Source organism: Syngnathus floridae, chromosome 2 (assembly GCF_059516105.1).
Source record: "Syngnathus floridae isolate MCC-2025c chromosome 2, RoL_Sflo_1.0, whole genome shotgun sequence".
Taxonomy (NCBI): Eukaryota; Metazoa; Chordata; class Actinopteri; order Syngnathiformes; family Syngnathidae; genus Syngnathus; species Syngnathus floridae.
The window spans coordinates 15465904-15488753 of NC_142414.1; the positions used below are offsets into that span (position 1 = coordinate 15465904).

Sequence of the window (22850 nt, forward strand, 5' to 3'; positions counted from 1 at the left end):
GCCAGCCCGAATCTGATAGACATCAGAGAACTGAGAGACCAGTTTCACAGCACTGCCCCTTGGGCTCCAGTTCAGCACAAGGGACAAGCAAGAACTGGTGCCGGCGACTTTGTACTTGTTCCTGCTCGATTTGGGGTTTTTAAATATCTTGATGCTTGTCGTTGAATTAATTTACCCCTCCCACACACTTTAAAGCACTTAAAGCAGGGGTGTCCAAGTCCAGTCCTTGAGGGCCGCATTCCTCCATGTTTTCCAAGTTTCCCTTGTTAAACACACCTGTTTCAATGATCAGGCTCCTGCACAGGTGTGTTTAACAGGGGAAACTTGGAAAACATGGAGGAACGCAGCCCTCGAGGACTGGACTTGGACACCCCTGAAAGTATAGAAACAAAGCATGCTTGCTTCAAACTGTTTGTTTCCATCCTTGTTGAAGTTGACTGTGAAGCTGATATGCATATCGTATATAATGCAAACAAAATTGTTCAGGCGAACCTGCTAGCGTACTACTAACTTAATAATGCAAAATTCCGAATGGGCTAAGCGATGTTGGCATAAATGGCACTCAAATTAACTGAGTTTTAACAATCATTTACAACTGTCATGAAGTGAATGGAGCTGCGCGACCAAATACAGCTTGGACCAGGGTTCATTGAAGGAACTCAAAAGACAGACTAAAGATGCGCGACTAGGTACGTGAATAACTGAACAGAAAGACAAAATAAGACAACAACAGACAAGCAACTAGGAAAACAAGAAGACATGCGACACAAACAACCTGAAAAGGGGAGTGAGGGGCGGACAGGACTTAAATACAAGACAGTTAACGAGAGAAAGGTGAGGGTGATCACACTGATCAGGGCACGAGAGAAAGGTGAGGGTGATCACACTGATCAGGGCACAGGAGGGGAGGGGCGAGCACAAAGACACGCAAACCATCCATCCATCCATCCATCCATCCATCCATCCATCCATCCATCCATCCATCCATCCATCCATCCATCCATCCATCCATCCATCCATCCATCCATCCATCCATCCATTTTTCATACAAGTAAGTTCCATGGGGTCGCGAGTAATCAATTTATGATAGTCATATTTTGGGAGGGACGGACATGAAAATAGAACAATTATTTTTAAGACTAAAGCTGTTGACTTACTATGGAAAAGTGTGTTTCTAATTGGTGTTCGAAGATGCGATTCATTTCGTATTTATTTGATGAAAAATGTAATTTCTCACATTAAATAATCTCAATTCATTGTGAATAATAAAATATAAAGTGAGTTATTGTTACTTATTATTGTAATAAATATAAACGTTTTCAAAAGAAATAAGAAAATATACATAAACTGTTTTTGATACTTTTGAAAATGAAACCTGTAATAACACTTACAAACACATGAGGGCGACAACTTGGCAAACCGTGCCCAGTATACCAAAAAATTAAGAAGAAGAAGAGACTTGCTTGTTTGCGGAAGTGTCATTATTGACGAAAAGCTCGTTGAATTTTAGTTATGAATCTTATTTTCTTGTCCTGTCATAAAAAAATGGACCATCCATCACACACTGGGGCAGTGGTAGGAGGACGTTCCATGATACATGGTATTGGCTTTAAACCTTTCACAGTGGTGGCGATGTCTGGAGTTTTTTCTGCTGTAGTTGTAGTTGCTGCTGGTGTTTTCTGCGCCGTTCTGGATCCTATACTTCAAGGTAAACGCGAGTATCTCCGTAGCTTTGTACTTGTATATCGCTAAAAGTAATGTTTCATTGTTTCAGAGCTGCGAGGATGCAGAGTCAAGGAAGAGAATGGTTCAGAAGTGAGGATGTTAGGTGAGTATTTATTGGAGACTTTTCGACTGTGTCATTCCTTGGCTATTTAAATTGTGACCCTTGAATTCACTGTCACTCATAATTTGTTTAAATTGTCACCCCTGTTCACAAGGTGTGTTTTTGCTTGAAGGTTTCTGGAGTATCCTGGTTCTCTCGCTATTAGCAGGAATCGCTGGCTGCGTCTTCTCATGGACTCTGACCTATTTCAACTCTTACAAACCAGGCCGGCTGCCACCGACATTACTAACACTGTGCAGGTAGTTTTAAAATAATATTTTCAACCAAATGTAAATATACAAACTTCAGTGTCATTTGTTTTATTTCCAGAGATCAACACAACAGAGATTTCCTTTTGGATTACGGTGTTGCCCTCCTTAACGGCGCCATGGCAACGCTTACCGTCATCTGGAGCCTGACCTAACTTTGTCCCATACATTTGTCCATCAGTTTTTCAGCAGTGAACTATACAATTTTGTGGAATTTTTTTTTTTTCATCCATGTCAAAATTTGAATACAATGATAAAACAAAGATTTTATGATTATCTCATTGCATCATTTTAGCAAGCAGTAATATTTTCTAGTAAAACCATGATGACAGCTTTGAGATAGTAACAGTGGTCCCAGTTTCACAAGTGTTGTGACGTTAACGAACGAGCCATTTTTTTTTTTAATGGCACCTTTGAGGTAAATGATTAATTCACAGCTGAAGAGGCTCCATGAGTTTTTTGAGCCAATTTGGTATGGTATCTCGTAACTTGAAGCAATCTGGTTACTTATACAAAATACAAATGTAGACGATAACTTCAACTTTCACTTTCTTGTGATAACTTGACTCTTACTGTAACATTAAAATCTGCAAAAGTCCAGGAAAATCATTTCAATCAAAGTGTAATATATATTAAAATAACAAATAATATAATAATAATTAACAGAAAATCATAACCATTAGAATTGTGTGTTCTAGTGTTCATAACAGTGATGCATGGAAACAGGCTCAATCCGTCAAGCACTAATAACTGCACATACATGTATGTTTGATTCAATGGTTTGTAACAGCTTTACCAAATATACAGTAGTACATTCTACAATATTTTGCTGAGTTCTGATTTTAGGCACACAAATATACATTAAATATAAAAAAAGGGGTATGGAAGAACAGACAGTGCACACAGTATTGCTTTCAAGTCTAAGGCCACAAATTGATTCAAACTAAATGACAAAGTACTTACAAACAGCATGTTTCTATGTATCAGTGCAGTCAGTTTAATACTGAAACTAATGATAGTGTTTTGTGAGTGGCAGAAGTGCTTAGTTGAATGTAAACCAACAAAAAATAAACAATAAGATAGTCTGCTGTGTTTGTGAGTAGACATTTTGGAATCAACATTAAGTGCTGTCTGTGTCTGCTGGACTTGTGGAAAGGACCTCTTGGTCTGAGCGTCGCCTGGTGGCTAGTTTGCAAAGCCCGGCGAAGAAGAACACAGCAGAGATGAGAGCAAAGTAGCCACCGTAGACATAGAACTGTTGGAGGAAGACATAATCAACCCTTTTGTAAGCATGAACATTTGTAACTACAAACTTCGATCCACAACTGTATATATGCAAGGAGAATACATTAGGTCCTGGAGAGGCTCACCAAGCTTGGAGTGCAGTTCTACACGGCAAACTACAACGACCAAGACTTCTTCCCATTGGTATGGGAACTCATTACAAGTGTGCAAGATGTGCAAGTGCCTATCATCTAGTGAGAGCGAATCACAACTTTTCACCTGGGTGAAGATGTCCAAGCCCAGGCCGACCGAGTCCACCACCACCAGAGTGAGCAGCGACTGCAGCAGCAGAGCCACAAAGGTGTTGACGCCGAACACCAAGGCATAGCGCTGCATGTCGAGACTGGAAGCTATTTCATATCTGAGAGAAGAAAGAAAATGCATAAGACGTATGCTAATTAAACAGGTCAAACAGTGGACAGTTTGCTGTCAGATTGCACTGCGAGGGAACAATAGCTCTTGAATTACTTACGTGGCAACAGTGATTAGCAGCATGTAGGTAGTTCTGAAGAAGACGTACGAGCCGTAACACAGCCAGATGCTCTTCAGCGTCACCATGACGAGTACGCATGCTGCCATGAAGAGCGAAAGGGCACACAAGGCCAGCTCTCCCCACACAGTCCAGCGCACAGGAAGGTGACCCACCAGGAGGGCAGCCACAGCCCCTTAAGACACGCCCCCAAGCGATCAGCTTAGTGACGACCGTTTCCGGTGTTTGCAATAACAGCATACGAAGCTCACGCTACCTAGCAGTGTGGACAAGGTCTCCACATAGCCGTTGTAGATGAGGTATTCGCTGGACGGGCGGATCTTCTCCCAAAGCGCTTGAGCATAGTTGACCACCTGGAAATGACCACATGTTGCCAGCGCCCACCAGAGTGACCACGCTAGTAGAGGACCTCGTCTGTAACAGTGCAGGAAGTCGGCCAGGAGCATCTTCAAGACCTCTGATAAATCACAGCTCCTACTCGTTTCCTCAGATGACGGGGACACCTAATTGTCACAACAAATTGTTGGTTATTGTGGCATTTATGTTAAAGTCATGGTTTGTGTTATATTTATGGCTATAGTACTTAACACAAGCAATTATGAAGCTTTAGAGTGATTTTAGCTATTCACAGCAGGCTTGGTCACTATTCTGCTGATACTATAATTTGAGACTCACAGTGGGGAGGTCCTCGTTGTCCTGCGGCACCTTGTGGTCGACCCTCTCGATGAGGGCGCGACTGTAGTCACACTGCCTTGCTGTCACCTTCACGGGTTTCTTGTGGAAAAACAAGCTCCTTTTGGGCATGGGCAGAAACCAAGGAGGGAAGAAGGCTACGACGGCCGATGCGAGCGTGACCCACACAAGGTGCACCAACTGGACTTGGGCTAGGGCGAGGAGGAGCTGTCCGGTCAGCGAGCCGGCGGCCGAGCCAAAAAGAGCCGCACTGCGGCAGTAAGCAGTCACCCTCCTGTAGTGCGCCGGCTCGACCACGCTGTAGATATACGAGAAGTAGGCCACCTCTGAGGCTGTGGCCAGCCCGAAAAAAAACTCCAGAAGTTGCATGGTGCGAAGGCCTTGTGCTTTGGCAAGTATTACATAAGTGACCACAAAACTGGTTGCCTGCAACAGCAACACGGGCTTATAACAGAGGAAGTCAGTGGCCAGGAAGACGGGGAACATCAACGCCAGATAGGAATATGTCCAGATTGGGTAGATTTCACTGACAACCTGCACAAAGCAAAAGACAGAAAGACATTTGACCGATTGCATGTTTTTAACTGAAGGAAAAAGAAAAAAACAATACTAATAGCTGGAACTGAACAACTGATCGCTGAGTGTTGTGACCTAAAATAATTGGGCATTAAATGCAATTGCAATTCTGTGGAGGGTGAGGGAATTTGAGATTAACCAAAAATTCCAAAGTATTTAGCATTTGTTTCCTGGAGAGATTACAGTCTAAAACCGCCTTTACAAACTTATTTGGGCCGGGAAAAAAAAGGTTATCTATCCACTGTGAAAGGGATTTACAAAAGGTAATTAAAAACAAATCTACTCAAAGGTCTACAACACACAATGTTGGATTTAAGTGTGCATTCCAAAGTTTAAGGAAGGTTAAATTAAGATCAGCCAGAAAGGCTGCAGTGCATATTAGGTTAATACTAATCTTTCACTCGAAAACCCAACAATAATGTTTAACTCGGCATTTTTACTTTGCTCTATAATAAAGTAATTTAGTGAGATATTCACAATTTGTTAACGTTCCATTTACAAATATAACAGTTGAAACGACGTGCTTTTGAATATAACTTCCCTTTGCAACCCTACTTGTGTGCAGAATGTTGAGGTCGAGTAATAAATGTAATCATTTTGGAATATGTTAGAATTTTCCTTTTTTTTTAAGTTTAGAACCACCTTTTCTGACACTGATGGCGGAAGCTATAATTGGGCAATATGCTGCCAATGTTACAACATGCGCCGGCTAGACCTGATTCCTACCTACGTTTCTGAAATGAAGAAACATAAATATTAGTATATATAGATTAACTTGTTAAACTACAGGTAATCGAGATACAGAGTTTGGATACGGTAATCGTAGTGTCACGTGTACTGTATTCACGAGATCATGCAGCTTCCTCACCTGCGCCTCGGTCAGATTCTTATCTGGTCCCATCAAGTAAGCGGTAAGGAAAGGTTCCGACGGCCTCAGGTTGGAAAATACGCCATAAACGCAAAGGTACAGCGTCGGGTACAACACAGACATGTTGTACGCAAGTTACATGACCTCCACATCAACATCAACTTTGACTCCACCACACACACCGGTGGCGACACTTGTTCGTTTGTTTCGTTTTTTAAAGGCGATGAAGAAGGTCTTTGCTACACTACCGCTACGTAGTGGTTAAAGCATGCAACTGCACAGAGCAGATGATCAATAAATAAATGAATTAATTTAATTATTAAATTAAATACGTAAATTAACTAATTGAATAAATAAATAAATAAATAAATAAATAAATAAATAAATAGGAAACTGAGAATGAAACTAATTACAAAGTGGCCCATTTGTTTGACACCATCGTTTTACACGTACTAAACATTAAATGAAATTTTCTAATGTTATTAATGATCTTGCAACCAGGAAAATATCGTAGGTGGCAAAAGTATTTGCATGCTGCACTTACAGATGCTTGTGTAGTAAAAGACTGGTAGTGTTACTGATTACATTTTTGCACTCATGTCAAAGTTCAAATGCACAGATGCTTAATCATACGAAAAAAATTATTGAGGTTTTTACTGTCTTAACTGCTTTGATAAGTTGGTACAACATAAAAACTTATCTGCATACAAGTTTCCCTGTTTTTTTGACTTACCGGTACATTTTACTAAGACAGTTCATGTCGCATGTTTTTATTCTAACCAATTAGCTCAACTTTTATGCTATCAAAAAAAAAAAAAACGTTCCCATAGCTTGGCAAATATTAACTAACAGTAAATTTATTTAAGCACAGTTTAGGTACTTTGATACTTCCCATCACTGGAAAATAGAGGCCAATAATGTGATCAAAGTGAGAGGTTACTGAAGCACAGACTGCAGTTCAACATTAATAATGTAACTCCGGTGAGTCAGGTACTGTATATATTATTTTATTTTACACAATGTGCCACAAAGATTTTGTTTGTTGCCAAGTTAACCACACAAGCTGCTGGGCAAGAAAATGCGCAATGATGTTATATAAACAAACAAACAAACAATCAAACAAACAAAAAATACATATTTCAGCCAACTGCTAAAGGACCGTCAACACATTCATAGTATTAAGACAAAATGGCAGGTTTTTTTTTAATTTGGGCCACCTCTCGGTATAACTGTATCCTGTATAATAATCAACTCTGTCCCAGTGAAACATGATAGTGATGCTGTACAGAAAGCCAAAAATCTGCACAAGTTTAAATTTTTATGAACTCTTTAGTTCCCTCAGTTAGTTGAAAGTTGTAATGTCAATCATTTGGACTAAATCCCGTTTCCTTTGAGTTCAAGTTTACGCCAAGGCCGGACAACAACAACAACAAGGTTATTTTGACATTCGTTCAATATGGCATTGAAAACAAAGTTGTGTACCATAAACAACCGTATGAAGGAAATAAAGCTTTTGTAAACCAGGCAATAGTACACCAAAAATGCTTTCTTTAGGAGCTTCACACATGGACAAAATTGTTGGCACCCTTGCATTAACTGAGAAAAAGAAAAACAGATCATTGAAATGACCAACAACTAAAAATCCAGCCTTGCTTTATTTTCATGTTCAAGGAGAATTACTTTAAAAACAAACTTTAGTTTAAAATACTGTTGCACAAGAAGCCACAGGTTTTAGCTCCAAAGCATTATTCTTGCGTCTTCTTTTGTCTAATTAAATTTCCGTCATTTTTGTATTGTTGGATCAGTTGCAAGATTTTCAGTGACAGTTTTAGCTAGTTGTTTGTTACACAAAAGGGTACCAACAATTTTGTTACCGTGTTGGCTTTGATTTCAGGGTCCTTTTTTGGTTCCGCCTCAGTGCTAATGTAAACATGACATACTGAATACCGGTAGGCTAAACTGCTTTAGCATAAGTGGCAGACAGTCCCCAAAATACGGTGAACTGAAAGTAGCAGAGTATGGATCACATGAAATCAGAGGTACAATACAATGATGGAATGTGACTTTGTATGCGGTCGATCGGTAAGGACAAGCGGCTCCGTAAAGCATTGAGGATGTAGTTAGCTTTGCCTTGCTTAGGACAGAGTGCCGGATAAGTGTTCAAAGTCTTTTCCCACTGTTAGGATATTGATCGAAAATTACAGTTACGAATGTGCAAGGCTTCAATTGTTTCCGCCTTGAGACAAAACATCACATTTGAGAACTAGATGAGTTTTTCCTTTCTCACTGAAAACATATTTGCATTTAGGATGCACATTTTGTTGCCAAGTGTTTCAAAATGAGACAAACATCCCCTTGTCACCAAATCAGACCATATGACAGCGGCAGAATAAGTGATTTTGCACAATCAGTATTTCTACATGGTGAAGTGTCTTGTGTAGTCGTATTCTATTGTGGGAATGACAGCCTGGACAAACTTGAGAAAAATGAGAAGGTACCTGTAAACCACAGTCAAGGGAAAAAAAACATCCATTTCATTGTTCATTCTCAGATCACAAAACATCTGCCCACTTGATTAGTTGTCCAAGAAAATAAACGGAAAGGATACATGTGCACTCCAAGTTCATTGCCTCCTTCGGCCACAGTCTCGATGATCTTTTTCATCACTTCCGCGTGTCTGAGAAAAGAAAAAGGATCAATTTCCTTCCGTAAAGAAAGGTATTGAAGCCTTTGGAGATGCAGCTCAAGGTGCCTCATTAACTAACTACCAAGAAGTTAAGGACAACAAAGTCAACTCATCACCTGCAGGGATGGACAGAGCACATGGCAGGCGGAGGAAGATGTGGATGGTTCTCAATGGTGACAGTCTTCTTCACGTGGTCCTGGCTGATGTCTTCATACATTTGTTCCACAGTCAGAGGCTGCCTGTCCTGGAAGAGGTCACGGCCGCTTGATCAAAGTAGAAACTTCAAGTCTCCGGCAATGGCACAAGTTTGGACAGTTCAGTGGTTCTCAAACTATTTAGGTGGATTTCCAAGAGAGAGGTTTTTCAGAACTGTTACCAATTAAGCAAAACTGATGTGTAAATTGATAGGATGATGTAATAAGGCACACGGCAATGAGGTGTAGATGGATAACAGCCAGGTTACAAACCTCATCATATCCAAACAGCCAGAGTCTAGGCGTCTGGTAGTATTTATCGTACGTGATGTACAGGTCATAAGTTCTCGTCTGAAGGATGGCGTCTTCACTCCCGGGTTCTGCTTTCACTTTGGCTTGCACCATTTTACTGGTGTCTAGGGTTGCCTGAAAAGGAAACAGTGAGAGAAGGGTGAACCATGACTTGCAGAAGCTCACAAATACTATGTTGAAATGGGCACGCTTACCTCATCCGTTTCCAGCAAGCCGCTTTCCTCATATTCTGGAAAGGACAAAACAAGTATAATAAGAGTGCAGCTAGCCATGAGACTAATAATAGAAAAAAAATGTTTGTTACATTTTCACGTACCTTCCATATCTGCTGCCTCCCCATCTTCGTCATCTTCACCATCATCACAACACTCTGCAGATGTGCTATTCATATTCTTGTCCTAGATCAAGTCAATACGCAGCTGAAATATGGCTAGCACACGAGGACACTAAGGGAGTAGCACACCAGGTAATGTGTGCCGCGCTTGGGGCTGCTTGACATCTCAAGTCATGCAGAAGCACTTGTGGCACACTATATTATCTACAGTGTCTTAACACCAAGTCCTTCAAGATCAATGTGAAAGCAGGCCATCGGTGGATAGGAGCAGGAAGGACCAAGCATGGTTCCAATTTGCCTCGTGAATATGGCCAAAGTATTTAGTTCCATAGAAGTAATTATCGGCTCGACACAGAACCACAATACCTTGTTATTGTCCAGTGAGATTTCCTGGACAGCATCGGTGACACCTAATACACCTAGAAATAGAGCATTGTTATAGATTTCATACTGTGCAGAGCAGTGATTCACAATATATGTTACCATCTTTTAAGTAAAAAGTCAACTAATGCCATACCTGCATTATGATAAGTGTCCACCCATCCCCCGTCTCCATCATCCTCCTCTATGATGGCCTCCAACTCGTCTGAGTATTCCATCTGTTTACAGCGCTTGTGACAGGGAACTGAAAAAACATACCCAGGGGGGAAAGAAAACATTCACACACTGAGAAACAAAACAATTTTGAGAGGATTCTTACCATTGCGTGTCAAGAGAAACTGTTTATCCGAGGGCAAATACGGCTTTACTTTCACTTCTTCCCCAGTGGCCCTGAGTGAAGAATGAAAACAAAAAACATTACTTGACTATAAAATCATTACATTGTGCGTATTAGATTACAACCAGCGCTATCAGATGTCACACAATGTTGCTTTGACATATTTTTGCGTAGGGACCCCTGGAGGTCTGAACCGGCTCTGCGTGGAAGGCTTAAACACTTTAATGACATTTCCATTCATTTTAAGGGACAAAGAACGTTCGAGTCTTTTGCGATATGAACATCGATCATCACAGAAAAAAATAAACTTGAATTTGGAGGCACAATTGTATTACCTAAATGCAATAATTTATTTACTGTTTTCTGTCAAAATATATCATAAATACATAATAGAACAAATAGAAGAGTAGAGAAAAATAAAAGTTTCAGTTGGGTAAATTGGATTTCCCCAGCAGAGAATTGCACCATTCTGTGAAATCTAACAAGAGCAGCACAACAACATAATGGACATTCCTGAGCAACAAAGTATCACTGCCTTATTCCTGATTTTACACAGTCACAGTATAAACATTCCCCCGACTAGGCAGACGTAACAACTTCATTACATATATTTCAAAGCACATTTTATTTGGAAGAAATGATACTGACCATTTCCAAGTGGGGCAGTGATGAACTAAGTGATCCCCAGCGGCTACAAACTGATAATAAAAAAAGAAAATTATTATACATCCATCTATTATGCAGCGTCTTATATTTTGAGTGATTTCCAAACCATTATGCTACGAGAAATGATCACATTTCAATTAATTGCTCCAAATTATTAAAGTTTTACTTAAAACGTATGTGTCTTTTACCTTTTGCAAGTAAACAGGTATATCAGCTTTGAGTTTGAATAAACAGTGTGTACATACCCTTTGTGACATTATTGGGAAACATTGGAGCATATGGAATACTAGCAAAAAGTTAGGACGTATAAAATAGCACAACCTCACCTCTTCTGGTGTGATGACTCCAGTTTCTTTAAATTTTGATTCCTGTGGAATTTTAGCAACAACAAATAAGTTTACAACTTTAATAGGACATACACATTTCTGGGTCAATTCCTCATGAGTGTCCATTTTAATTGGTGAACAATTTATCATAATTGTTTGTGCGTGACTTGCATTACAATTCTGGAATTTACTTCACATTACTTGTTCCAATTTCCTATCCTGATGTTTATTTCGCAGTGCTGCACAGAATTTCCCCAAATATGTCTGTCTTTTTTTTTTTTTAACGGTGACTATTATTGATTATTGTTCGGTTTTACGACGTGAATAAGGCATCTCATGCTAGCCAACTAGCAACGAGGCAGCTTGTAAATTGCAAGTAAGTTTACCTTGAGCACTGGCGTGAGAAACTCGGCCACTCCGAGAGCCGTTCCTTTTACCGTGTTAATAACGTTCTGCATCTTGCGGGATCAAATAAAGAGACTCTCCCTGGAAGCATACAGAAGAACACGGAGCTAACTCAACATTGTTATTTCGAAAACAGAGGGTGCAGCAGCAACACTCGTATATCACATGACCACTCGGGCAATTCCGGTTATCTCAGTCTCGCGAGATGATAGCGTTAGAATCATATTGGCTCCATCAGAGCTTTATTTACTTTACTTTTACTTGTTATGGGTGAATCAGTACTTAAAAACGAGTTAAGTGTATGTACTTATGCTTAAGTACAGAACATCTCAAAGTCGCGAATTTATTAGGCTTCTTCATGCGCTACTTTTTCCACACACAATATGGCGGCTCAGTTGACGTACAATTTTGCGCTGAAGAAGGTATCTATGGAGATTTGTCGTACCCGAGTTTGACAAGGTTCACTTGATGTCTGGTGTATATTCCCAAAACGTGCGTATTTCATTTAATTCTATTCTTTGGTTATTAACGTTTGAATTGTATTGCCGGCCGGAATAACCTTACGTGTCATATCGTGATTGCTACATTAGCAGCTCATACCAGGGCTGTGCAGTGTTCCGAGGTCATAGCATGTGGAGAAACCCAGTCAATTCGTTTCTACGGCGAGCCAAAAGACTTGTAAAGGAAAGAATCCGTGGAACATGCAGCAGAAGCGAGAAGAAGTGGTTCTTGCCCACGGGATATGACACTGGGTTAAAGACTTTCAACAGCCTCACCAAACAGAAAGAGCCGCTGATTCTGTCTCGAGAGGGAGTAGCCACTTGGTACTACACTTACGTTCAAATGAAACAGGGTTCTCGCTTTACGACGCCCCGAAATGCGCGGTTTTGATTTACAACGAAAATAATACGCAGCACAAGAAGTTACGTTTGTCTACTATTACTGTAGATTAGAAGAAGATCGGTGTAACAGTGGCTTGGGAATTGTAGTTTACTTTATTACACAACACTTCATATACCTTTTTATTATTTTGCATTCACTATTTATGCCATATACTGTATGAAAAATAAACTCCAAACAATAAAAAACCTAATAAAATAAAACAACTAAATAAAGTTTTTTTTCTTCAAATAATTAAATTTAATTAAAAAAAACTGACAAAAGCATAATTAAAACTCACTGGTGCGGAAAAAAAACCACTATACAATGACGAATACATACAAGGAAAGACTATGACGCAATCCGAATTTTTCGATATTTCGTGGTAAACCGAGGACCCTCTGTAATTAAAGCATCATGCTACTAAGCTCCCACAATATCATGCCTCCGTTTGTGCATCAGGTATAGCTGTGGGCCTACTGTGTACGACCATGCCCATTTGGGCCATGCATGGTAATGATCGCACACAATGTATTGAATCCATTTTCCCTCTACTGGACGTTTGACCATCTTTTCTCCACAAGTTCATATGTCAGGTTCGATGTGCTGCAGAGAATCTTGTCCAGGTTGTTTGGTATCACGATCATTCACGCCATGGTCATCACAGACATCGATGATAAAATCATCCAAAGAGGTTGGCAGGTGAGACACCAGTTGCTATGACGACTGGATATGCAAGCAGTGAGTATGATTTATTTAAAATATTTGTCTCTTTTTTTTCCTAGGAGAACGTCTCATCCACCATTATAGCCAGAATGTATGAAGAGGAATTTAAGAAGGATATGAGGTCATTGAAGGTGTGTGGCCATCTCAGCTAGGTCCGGAGTGCCAAAGGTTTTATGAAATCAGTGGAAATGCCATTACTGTACTGTATTCCAATACAAAAATTATAACTTTTAACAAGAAATATAGCTATGTACTCTGTTGCACTGTGGAAAAACATATACTGTCGTAGTATATCATAAAACAGAATGTAAAGGAATAACGTAGCATGAGAAATTTGGATTATATCGAAAAGGTCTGATTTTTTTTTCATTTGAATGTGGCTTTGAAAAAAATCTAGGTGATTCCTCCTGCAGTGTATTTAAGAGTCACCGAAAACGTGCCACAAATTGTGGCCTTCATTCAAAGGATTATTGAGAATGGAAATGCCTATGCCACAAAAGAAGGTGAGCATTTTGATCCTCCCACACCAAATCATCAAAATCCACAAACTCATTTGACCCGCAGGTGACGTTTATTTCGATATCCAGTCCATTGGGGATCGATATGGCAAGTTTGGGGGAGGTGGAGAGTCTCAAGAAGGAGCAGGTAAAAAACGGATGCCATTTGGCGGTTTTAACTTTCACTGCAAATTGTTCTTGCAGCCAACATCATTAAGAAAAAAAAGGAAGGTAGTAAAAATCATAATAAGAGTACTTGTGTTTTTTCAGGTAACGCCAGCAAAAAAGATGTGAGGGATTTTGCTCTATGGAAGCGATCAAAAGCACAAGAACCCCATTGGGAGTCTCCTTGGGGCCCAGGAAGACCAGGCTGGCATATCGAGTGTTCCACCATTGCAAGGTTTGCATCCCCAACCCTCCGCAGCATTGGGTTGCCTGTGCATGTGATCTGTGATGTCACCTCCCTGCTGGGTCCAGCTCGGTGTTTGGCAGTCAGCTGGATATCCACTCGGGTGGCGTGGACCTGGCCTTCCCTCACCACGAGAACGAGGTGGCGCAGAGTGAAGCCTATCATCGGTGTGACCAATGGGCCAATTACTTCCTGCACTCAGGTGACAAATGCAAACAGATGGAAATAATCCAGAAAATAGGGATTGATTCTTCGTGCCTGCTTAATATATATAGAGATTTTTTTTTAATCTATTTTATGTGTTTAGGACATTTACACCTCAAAGGCAGCGCAGAGAAAATGTCCAAATCTTTGAAGAACTACATCACTATTAAGGTAGTTCACCTTTAAAAAATCATTTGAAATGTCCTCTTTTATTATGAGCGAATGCTGCGAGATGCTGTCACAATGCCAAAGTTGCTTAATTCATTTGTTTTTCTTCCATACATCTTCAGGACTTCCTGCAGTCTCACTCCGCCGATGAGTTCCGTATGTTTTGCCTCTTGACCAAATACAGATCAGGTAGTTACTACGGTTTATCACAGGTAGTGACATCGCTGCCAAGTGACTGCTCCGCGATGTCTGCAGCTATCGACTACAGCGACAGCAGCATGTCGGAGGCTCGGGTCGCCCTGGCAAGTGTCTCGACCTTCTATAACGACGCTCAGGCCTACATAAAGGGTCAGCTGCAGTGTTTGCCGGTGCAAGACGCATTACTCTGGGAGAGGTTTGATCCCACTTATTTTCAGCCTATGGAAATTCTAATGAACGCCACGACATCATTGCTGTGTCACGGTTCCAATTTACTAGGTTGGCTCAGACCAAAGCGAATGTGATGACAGCCCTTGCTGATGACTTTGACACCCCAAGAGCCATGAATGCCATCATGGACTTGGTTTACCAGGCAAACTGCCAGCTGCAGCCCGTTTCCACGGTAACAAGCTCAGACTCTTCCTTTCTCCACAGTATAGTCATTTTCACCGTGACATGATGTCACAGCACGTAATCATATTTGCGTGGCGTATTGACCGTGTTGTCCGCTCAGGATGCAGGAGCAACTCGAAGTCCGGCTGTGTTTGGAGCCATGACAGCCTACATAAGAGACATATTGGAGATGTTTGGTATTGACCCGTTGCATAACAAGGTAGGGATGCACGCGGAATCTCCAACAAGCTATTTATTCACACACGGTCTTCTATGCTGTAAAGTGATGGCTCTCAAACTTGGGTCCGGTATTTATCGAGCATGACTGTCTGACGTGCAGGAGGCGGAGGCAACGAGCCAGTCGGGAAGCTTCAGGGCTGTTGTCGAACAGCTGACTCAATTCCGAAGTGAAGTCAGAGCATACGCTCTCACCCGTCAGTCAACCACTCCTGGAAAGCTCCAAGAAGCACTTTATCCAGACAGAATCCCACTTCTTAAAGCAAGTGATGAACTGAGGAAGAATCTGGCACCTCTTGGCGTGCTTATAAAAGTGAGCAACTCCGTATTTTAGGTTTATATCGCTAAACGCCAGGCTGACATTCTGGTCTCGTGCTTTCAGGATCGAGGAGCCGCCTCCACGTGGGAGCTAACAAAAAGGGCATCCGATATCGCTGACAGGACGAAACACAGCACTGACAAAACAGTTCATGAATGAATTAATTCAACTAGTGATTAAAGAAATAAAGCTTTTTAATAGCTGTCACCTCTTTTGTGAGCAAAACAGTGTCATTTTTCTACTATATGTCCCTGGCATGGATAGATGAATAAAAAGGTTATTTGTAGTCAATAATTTTCTGAGTCTCCCATACCACACCCGGTTAATTTCTAAGAACAGTGGATGGGACTTACTTTTTTTAGAGAACTTGATTGGTTTGAAGAAGGTCCACCGTTCCGTGCCAACATTCAAAAGAAACGTTCCAATATTGGACAGTGTCTGAGAAAGTCCTGCATGAAGATGTGACCTCACTGTGGCCAATTGTGACATCATGCAGTGTTGCGGTTCTCTGGTTTCAAATTGATCAAAGTGTTGCTAGCCTGGGCCAACTCTGTGATAGAAATTCGACCTCTTTGATTGATGAACTGAGCCACTGCGTCCAATTCTGCTTCAGTGATGGAGATAAACTTTCCCCTGTCATCAATGACCCCTGGGAAACAATACAAATATCCTAAATTATTTCCTAAACAAATTTGTCTGTACCTTAAATATGTACAATAAATACTTCACATGGGCTTCAACCGTTCAGTCCTAATCAACACAGTTCATTTTGAGTTTGTTTATGTACGCGTTTGTGATAATAATGCCCTGCTTGACACAAACCTGTGAGGGAACCTTCCGCTAGCAGGTCCTGCAGTCTGGCAATAGCATCCACTGTTCTCATTCCAAAATGAGAGGCCAAGTCCTCTAGTAGAACAACTTTAGAGCTCTGGCGGACAGAAAGCAGGGTGTCACACAAACACACTTGACTTTCAGTTTCTGAGACGAAAGAATTAATGGAGTGTGACATCACCTCTATGTAATCGATGAATTCTTGGAGTAGGTTACGTGACTGAAAGGCAGAACAAAATCACACGTTTATATTTGAATAGCAATCAAAGATGTTGCGTTTGAGGACACATCTTAGGGGACCTGACCTGGTCTTCAGACAGCTGCTCCTCCTCACCCTGGTCTTCCACAACAAAGGAAGCTTTGAGCCGGAGGTACTCCTCCTCCTCCCGTTTTTCCTGCTCCTCTTTGGCTCGACGCTCATCCTCTTCCTGACGAATTATGAATGAGTACAATACGTTATGTTACCTGCATGGATGAGAGAGGAATATAAATTGTTTTCGTGGGGGGGAAAAAAGACCTGTTTCTTTTCCAGTAGCCGTTCTTTCTCCTCCTCCTGTCGTCTCTCTTCGTCTCTGAGGTCCTGCATCCTCTTCCTTTCTTCACGCTCCTCAAGTTCAGCCTGGAAGTAGAATCATGAAACAATAAGAGTAAAGGTGGACAACTTCGACTTTAAGTTTGTACAATTTTGTCAAGTGGGATTTGGCTCACCTCTCGCTGGGCTTTCTTTGCCTGTTTTTCTTCCAGCTTCCTTTGCTTTTTGGCTCCAATTTTTGCAGTTGGCTGGAAGCTCTGCTCTTCTGCCTCCTCCTCATCATCATCATCATCCTCCTGATACTGCTGCACTCGCTCTCCTTCTGAAATCAACAAGGCAATAAGGTTGTGTTTCTTATCCTCATTTGTTTTTTGGATGGCAGGATCAAGTTAAAAAAACAAAACAAAAAGTCTGTTTACCAAGCTCTACTGGTTCTCGCTGTGATCTTCTGTTGGCCATAGCCCTTGCAAGATTCCTCCTACGTGGCATCCCTGCTCCTCGTTCCTCGACAGCAGCCCGTGGACGGACGCCTGGCGGTCTGACAACAGCTTGTTCATGTTCTCTGTCATCTGTGCACAGAGATGAGCCGTTAAGATTAACAAAAAAAAGACTTCCTTGATTCTTAACCGTATACATTATAGGATGGTGGATACATTTACATTACATATTAATAAAGATAAATTCAGGTAAATGTGTCAAATATAATATTCTCATGTATTAACACCTATTTGATGCAGTGTCGTTAAGTTTAACAACATTAATATTATGACAGATTACTAAAGGACTTCCACGTTGACGCTGTATCTTGTGCGAGCCCCCCCCCCCAAAAAATACAACCTAATTATGTATCCACGGTGGAGCTGAGTAAATACATGTTTTGATTGCATATAAGTCGCTCCATTTAATTAAAACAAGCATTGCATAACTGACAGTCATCATGCCTTTTAACACTTTTACTTGAGTATATTTCAAAGTATTGCTTTTACTCAAATTACCTCGACATATGCCATTTACCATATTAAACAAGTGCCTGTTTATTTGCTGCTGACGTAGCCTTGCAAAACACGCATGGTTAATCGTAACTACAACATAAATTACCGATTAAAAGTGCGCAAGTCCCGGCCTCTACCGTTTGAAAGTGCCGGGGGTTTACTTACATTAAATATCTATCAAATTTCATGTCAAGTTATGTACTGTTAGCTCGTAAGCTAGCTCCGAGTTTTACCTTGCTGCGTCCTTTTCCGCAACTTCACAGCAAACAACAGCAACACAGCGAGGATAGCAGCAGCTATCAAGTACAATACGATAATCATGACCGTTTTACATACACGTTTGACGTTTTTTTATCATTAATATGTGAGCGATACAGCTCTCGTGAGGCTTCTGATACGTCAACAGCTGGGAGCTTTCTTCTTCGCTGTCAGAATTCTTCTTCGCTGTCGTTTTTCTGTTGCTCCTTTGACACGTTGGAGCTCGCAACTACCTCCGATTGATTTGGAGTACCAACGTGCATTGCCATGTCCCATGCGATCATTCATTCATTCATTCATTCATTCATTCATTCATTCATTCATTCATTCATTCATTCATTCATTCATTCATCTATTTATTTTTTTATTTTTTTATTTTTTTATTTATTCATGCGTGTGTTAGTTTATTCATTCACTTATTCATTAATTCTTCAATTGATTCATCCATTATCTGAACCGCATAGCCTCACAAGGGTCACTCACCTTCAACTTATTTACCGTTTGGGTAGAATCTGACTATGTTTTGACATATGACAAAAATAAAAGTATGCTAAATGTCAACCTTTCACCAAGAAATTAAAAAAAAAAATACTTTTCTTGAAGTGCACCAAATTGAAAAATTTCTTCTCTTGCGCGCAAGGGCCCAAAGAGTTCAAGAGAAAATGCCTCATTAAAATGGATTAATAGAGTTTTGGTGGAGTTAAGGGAATCGTTATTTATCAAGTATTAATTCACACACACACTCTTTCTGAATTTTACTCCAAACATTACATTGGAACTTTCCACTCCTTCACATCCTAGCACTGTATATAAGATGTACATTCGCCATACAGCAAACATGATATCTGCTCAGTTATTCCTCTGATGCTCCTCGGCATATACACATACTGTAACTAAACTTGCTGTGGAAACATATGCAAGGACTTGCCCTTGAGATACCCAAGGGACGAGCCCATTGTGCCCACATTTAAGGTCTAACACATCAAACAGCCACATACTGTAAATGTATTGTCCGGGTCAAGACTTCCAATTTGGTATGCACTCCTGAAATAGCAAATCAAGTCACCAGTTGTACTTGGAGGTAACCTGGTGCCCGTAGCTGAACCCTGCTCTAGTGTAGCATAGTGGTCCACTGGTACCATAGTCTGGTTAATTCGAATTGAGAAGCAATTGTGTAGCAATTTATATCTATTGTACTTGATTGTAATCATGTAGTCACAACACAAAATATCACAATAGCTATGCCTTTACGAAGGCAACATTGTGTAAAATGCAAACTGTATTACATTGTATCTATTGTACGACAAAGTTACAGAATGTAAAATACTGACATATTTTGTCAACATTTTTTAAATCAGAAGGCTTGCTCTGAGGAAGAGCGAAAGCAAAAAAAGCCGCTTTATCCCCAACTGAAGGAGTTCTTTTGGGTGGGACAGTACTTTTCCATCATTGGTGACATTTGGAGGACAGTGTGCTTTTGAAGGAAGAACTCCCTGAAATCTGAGTCGCTATGCCCTCTCTTGCTCTCTCTTTCTTTCCCTATCGCTCTGTACATTCTGTCCCGTATGTGCAATTATTTTGTTGCCACTGATAACATACCGCGAGACATGCTGACAAAAGACTCTTGTGTGTGCGTGTGCATGTGTGTGTGTGCGTGTATGTGTGCGTGCGTGTGTGTGTGAGAGAGCGCTCGACATAAGATTCTAACAATCAACCTGCAAAACTGAGCCTGGGTTCAGTTGAAGGAGATCCCTTGAAGGACATTGCACTTGCCGCAATGCCTCTATTTCCTGGTTCACCACTCAGGTGATCCACAGAGAAGACGAGGAGGCGGAGTTTATTGCAGCTCCTCTTCGGGAGGGAGAGGATGTACCGTACAGTAATTGCATAGCGGAAGCTGCATTGTGCTGTAGTTATATGGGAACATGACCGATGTCTGCCGCAGAGGTTATTGAAAACCTCAGCCCGCATCAAACGACAAATGCAGGTGGGGCAACGAGGACAAGGTCGTGCAGATGAAAGCAGGAAATAGTCACAAGCAAGTGGGGCTGGACACAGAGGGAAGACAGGAAGTGGTGCAGAGCTCGCGCAAGGGCAAGGTGACTCCTGATTTGGCCGCAACTCAAAAAACTTGCATCGTGGACGCATGATCAGTGCGTCCAACGCATCAATGCAATCGCCTATGAAAAACTATTTGTTTGATTATTCATTGGGTATAAACACAAAAGGAAATGTTCACTTTTAACATACAAATATTACCCTACATTCTATTAACTGAGGTGTTAGTAGGGAATTTACTGAGCATATTTGGAATGTGTTTTCGTGAAGGCAAAGAAAAAATGAAGGCTGGTTGAATGCTGATCTCTGTGCAATGGCCGCCGCCATGGTTTAGAGGTCAAGATGGTGAAGGGCAGGAAGTGAGATCTTTTAAAAGACAATGCACACTCTTGCAAGCACACACATGTATGCACAAGCTTTGTTGACACTGAATGCAATTGGGCCATGATCCATAGCCACGATACAAATCTTGACGTCACAACTGAACCGTTTGACCTCCATCCAATCTTTTTTTTCAGACTCGGTAAGGACTGTCACGCTGCATGGCGACTTGAATTGCATTTTCATAATAGTGTATGAGACACAAGCCTGATTTACAGCATTATATTCCCAGAGCAGTAAAACTATCTGTTAATGGTTGTGTGACTTATATTGCGGCAGTCACAGAGGGCAAACCAAATGACCTTGAGTAACGAGGGCCTCTCTTGTCCCTTGATCTTCTAACTCTTGATAGATTATGATGAATTATGATGTCACGTTGGACCATAGAGCAGGAGATCAAATAAAGTAAGGACAAAATATTCTACTCACTCACATATCAGACAGAGAAAACATGTCTTGTAAATTTGACACACCACAGAGAAGAGGACTACCTAATATCAACCCTGCCAAGTTTTAATGATTGAAAAAAAAAAACCCATCAACTGAGACTTTGATGTCACAACAGATCATGGCTTTTCTCCGCCCTTAAATGCTGTAAGGCATGCTAAACATCCCTGCAGCTTTGAGCTCCAAAAATGTATCTGCTTCCAGCGAATATGGTGGCTGGAATATATCCCACCGTGTCATCGCAGGGCTTTCCAAGCTGTGACGCAAGCCACCAGCTAGCTCACAAGCTAACTGATTGCAGGAGAACCTCTCAGCCTGCGGTCGGGCAGCTTGCTCATCCTCCTTGCTTTGAAATTCAAATAATGACACCAAGCTGTGCAGGAAAGATGCACTTTTGGACTGTAGGCATAGTTATAGTTAGAAATAGGCCTTACGTGGAGGAGTCAGGAAACCTGAACTGTTACAAAACAATTCAAGCATATATCTCCACAATACTCAGTCTTTTCATACGTTTTCAGCAGTTATCATGTATTTAGAAACAAATCTCTGAATTCACTTTACATTTAACATGATTCAATGAGTCATATGAGTTGTGACAACACTGAAAACTGTCTGAGAATGTCCCAAAATGCTGAACCATTTCCTTGAGAAGGTTGTTTCCTCTTTGTTTTTAAGTTTCGTAACCTCTATTATGGAACTGTGTAATACGCAATGTATCTCCATTTCAAAAGTGCTGGGGTATATTTCAGTGGCTTGGCTCATCTATCTCCCTCAAATATTAACCATCACATGAATTATTGGAAGGATTGAGGGCTAAACTTTGGACTGGTGTAAGTGGCGGCTAAATGTGAGTGAGATGTAGATTAATTTGTAACCAAATGTTTCGCAAGAGCGTCCGTTCCAACGCGAGTAGGGTTAGTCAGTCAAGTTTCAAGGAGTTCTGCAAACTCACAAGCACCTCCAACACACAGGGAGGAACAATGAATGTTTAATGGAGGCGGTGTTTATTCCACTAAGGACACCAGGTCATTAACTTTTAATTATGATTCATTATTTGAAATCCAAAATACCTATTTAGGGAAACTAAAACTAAATACAAACACCCACTTGTTGTTTTGCTTTTCTGCATTTATTTTTTATCTATTTACTGTAAACATTCCACCCGTTCATCCACATTTTCATTTTGTCTTGTTTGTCCTCAGCAGGTTACACTGGACTTTCACCACTATTGGCATTTAGTCCTCAGTTTACCAAAGAAGCAGGTTGTGGTGATGCAAGTGGAAGCTGAAGTAAAATCCACTCAAGAAAAAAACATACAGTACACCGCTATTAAATCCGTCCGTCCGTCCGTCCGTCCATCCATCCATCCATCCATCCATCCATCCATCCATCCATCCATCCATCCATCCATCCATCCATCCATCCATCCATCCATCCATCCATTTTTCATACAAGTAAATTCCAGGTAATTTTCATACAAGGTCTACTGGAGGCTAATTTTCCATGCATACAAACAAAGATGACGACATGCTGCCATTTTGTAGTAGTGCTATCAAACAGGAAATTACATCTTTTGAACTTTCACCCTCAATTCATCATTATCACCTTTCCCCCCTGCTATCTGTCAATCACTGAAAACACCATCGCTACTTGTGTTTGTTCTAAACATTTGGCG

The 22850-nt window shown here is 40.9% G+C and overlaps 5 protein-coding genes across 8 annotated transcripts; 2 read left to right on the plus strand and 3 right to left on the minus strand.

Moving 5' to 3' along the window:
• Positions 1–1124: 1124 nt before the first annotated feature.
• arl6ip6 (ARF like GTPase 6 interacting protein 6) lies at positions 1125–2357 on the plus strand. 2 transcript variants are annotated; one of them, XM_088369120.1, is made up of 5 exons: positions 1125–1600; positions 1658–1708; positions 1775–1828; positions 1959–2085; positions 2156–2357. In XM_088369120.1, exons 1-5 carry the CDS (start codon positions 1513–1515, stop codon positions 2247–2249), a joined length of 414 nt encoding a protein of 137 aa, XP_088225246.1. In that variant the 5' UTR covers positions 1125–1512; the 3' UTR covers positions 2250–2357. The 2 variants fall into 2 exon arrangements, with proteins under 2 accessions (XP_088225246.1, XP_088225245.1); XM_088369119.1 differs by having other exon boundaries at positions 1298–1708.
• On the minus strand, positions 2130–6222 carry slc19a2 (solute carrier family 19 member 2). The gene is made up of 6 exons (XM_088369118.1): positions 6006–6222; positions 4544–5095; positions 4125–4371; positions 3851–4043; positions 3598–3739; positions 2130–3349 (listed from the first exon to the last, which is right to left on the minus strand). Exons 1-6 carry the CDS (start codon positions 6126–6128, stop codon positions 3215–3217), a joined length of 1392 nt encoding a protein of 463 aa, XP_088225244.1. The 5' UTR covers positions 6129–6222; the 3' UTR covers positions 2130–3214.
• Positions 6223–6991: 769 nt separating this feature from the next.
• On the minus strand, positions 6992–12444 carry atg3 (autophagy related 3). Its single transcript, XM_088368468.1, has 13 exons — positions 12247–12444; positions 11628–11727; positions 11242–11283; positions 10898–10947; positions 10232–10302; positions 10049–10156; positions 9898–9950; positions 9514–9595; positions 9392–9426; positions 9159–9311; positions 8808–8935; positions 8614–8682; positions 6992–8503 (listed from the first exon to the last, which is right to left on the minus strand). The coding sequence occupies exons 2-13, from the start codon at positions 11697–11699 to the stop codon at positions 8422–8424; spliced, it is 945 nt and encodes a 314-aa protein (XP_088224594.1). The 5' UTR covers positions 11700–11727; positions 12247–12444; the 3' UTR covers positions 6992–8421.
• Positions 12014–15883, plus strand: cars2 (cysteinyl-tRNA synthetase 2, mitochondrial). 3 transcript variants are annotated; one of them, XM_088368466.1, is made up of 16 exons: positions 12014–12138; positions 12240–12470; positions 12988–13038; positions 13110–13227; positions 13311–13382; positions 13649–13754; positions 13816–13896; positions 14019–14148; positions 14226–14359; positions 14465–14532; positions 14652–14718; positions 14785–14923; positions 15007–15130; positions 15242–15340; positions 15461–15670; positions 15740–15883. In XM_088368466.1, exons 2-16 carry the CDS (start codon positions 12277–12279, stop codon positions 15833–15835), a joined length of 1689 nt encoding a protein of 562 aa, XP_088224592.1. In that variant the 5' UTR covers positions 12014–12138; positions 12240–12276; the 3' UTR covers positions 15836–15883. The 3 variants fall into 3 exon arrangements, with proteins under 3 accessions (XP_088224592.1, XP_088224590.1, XP_088224591.1); XM_088368464.1 differs by having other exon boundaries at positions 12017–12138; positions 12237–12470; XM_088368465.1 differs by having other exon boundaries at positions 12071–12470.
• On the minus strand, positions 15853–18476 carry ddrgk1 (DDRGK domain containing 1). Its single transcript, XM_088368469.1, has 8 exons — positions 18265–18476; positions 17459–17608; positions 17216–17361; positions 17025–17126; positions 16813–16935; positions 16689–16727; positions 16499–16604; positions 15853–16325 (listed from the first exon to the last, which is right to left on the minus strand). Exons 1-8 carry the CDS (start codon positions 18350–18352, stop codon positions 16165–16167), a joined length of 915 nt encoding a protein of 304 aa, XP_088224595.1. The 5' UTR covers positions 18353–18476; the 3' UTR covers positions 15853–16164.
• Positions 18477–22850: the final 4374 nt, after the last annotated feature.

What these genes read in the sequence shown, in the direction of transcription:
- slc19a2 (XM_088369118.1), bottom strand. Translation starts at nt 6,128, where the DNA reads ATGTCTGTGTTGTACCCGACGCTGTACCTTTGCGTTTATGGCGTATTT. An exon ending in AGAATCTGACCGAGGCGCAG is followed by an intron (nt 5,096 to 6,005) that starts GTGAGGAAGCTG and finishes TGCTTTGTGCAG; the next exon opens with GTTGTCAGTGAAATCTACCC. An exon ending in CTGCTAATCACTGTTGCCAC is followed by an intron (nt 3,740 to 3,850) that starts GTAAGTAATTCA and finishes TTCTTCTCTCAG; the next exon opens with ATATGAAATAGCTTCCAGTC.
- cars2 (XM_088368466.1), top strand. Translation starts at nt 12,277, where the DNA reads ATGTGGAGAAACCCAGTCAATTCGTTTCTACGGCGAGCCAAAAGACTT. An exon ending in AGAGTCTCAAGAAGGAGCAG is followed by an intron (nt 13,897 to 14,018) that starts GTAAAAAACGGA and finishes GTGTTTTTTCAG; the next exon opens with GTAACGCCAGCAAAAAAGAT. An exon ending in AGCTGCAGCCCGTTTCCACG is followed by an intron (nt 15,131 to 15,241) that starts GTAACAAGCTCA and finishes TTGTCCGCTCAG; the next exon opens with GATGCAGGAGCAACTCGAAG.
- arl6ip6 (XM_088369119.1), top strand. Translation starts at nt 1,513, where the DNA reads ATGAATCTTATTTTCTTGTCCTGTCATAAAAAAATGGACCATCCATCA. An exon ending in TCTGGATCCTATACTTCAAG is followed by an intron (nt 1,709 to 1,774) that starts GTAAACGCGAGT and finishes TCATTGTTTCAG; the next exon opens with AGCTGCGAGGATGCAGAGTC. An exon ending in ACATTACTAACACTGTGCAG is followed by an intron (nt 2,086 to 2,155) that starts GTAGTTTTAAAA and finishes TTTTATTTCCAG; the next exon opens with AGATCAACACAACAGAGATT.
- atg3 (XM_088368468.1), bottom strand. Translation starts at nt 11,699, where the DNA reads ATGCAGAACGTTATTAACACGGTAAAAGGAACGGCTCTCGGAGTGGCC. An exon ending in TTCTCACGCCAGTGCTCAAG is followed by an intron (nt 11,284 to 11,627) that starts GTAAACTTACTT and finishes AAAATTCCACAG; the next exon opens with GAATCAAAATTTAAAGAAAC. An exon ending in GTTTCTCTTGACACGCAATG is followed by an intron (nt 10,157 to 10,231) that starts GTAAGAATCCTC and finishes ATGTTTTTTCAG; the next exon opens with TTCCCTGTCACAAGCGCTGT.
- ddrgk1 (XM_088368469.1), bottom strand. Translation starts at nt 18,352, where the DNA reads ATGATTATCGTATTGTACTTGATAGCTGCTGCTATCCTCGCTGTGTTG. An exon ending in AATTCATCGATTACATAGAG is followed by an intron (nt 16,605 to 16,688) that starts GTGATGTCACAC and finishes TCTGTCCGCCAG; the next exon opens with AGCTCTAAAGTTGTTCTACT. An exon ending in AGCGGAAGGTTCCCTCACAG is followed by an intron (nt 16,326 to 16,498) that starts GTTTGTGTCAAG and finishes ATTGTTTCCCAG; the next exon opens with GGGTCATTGATGACAGGGGA.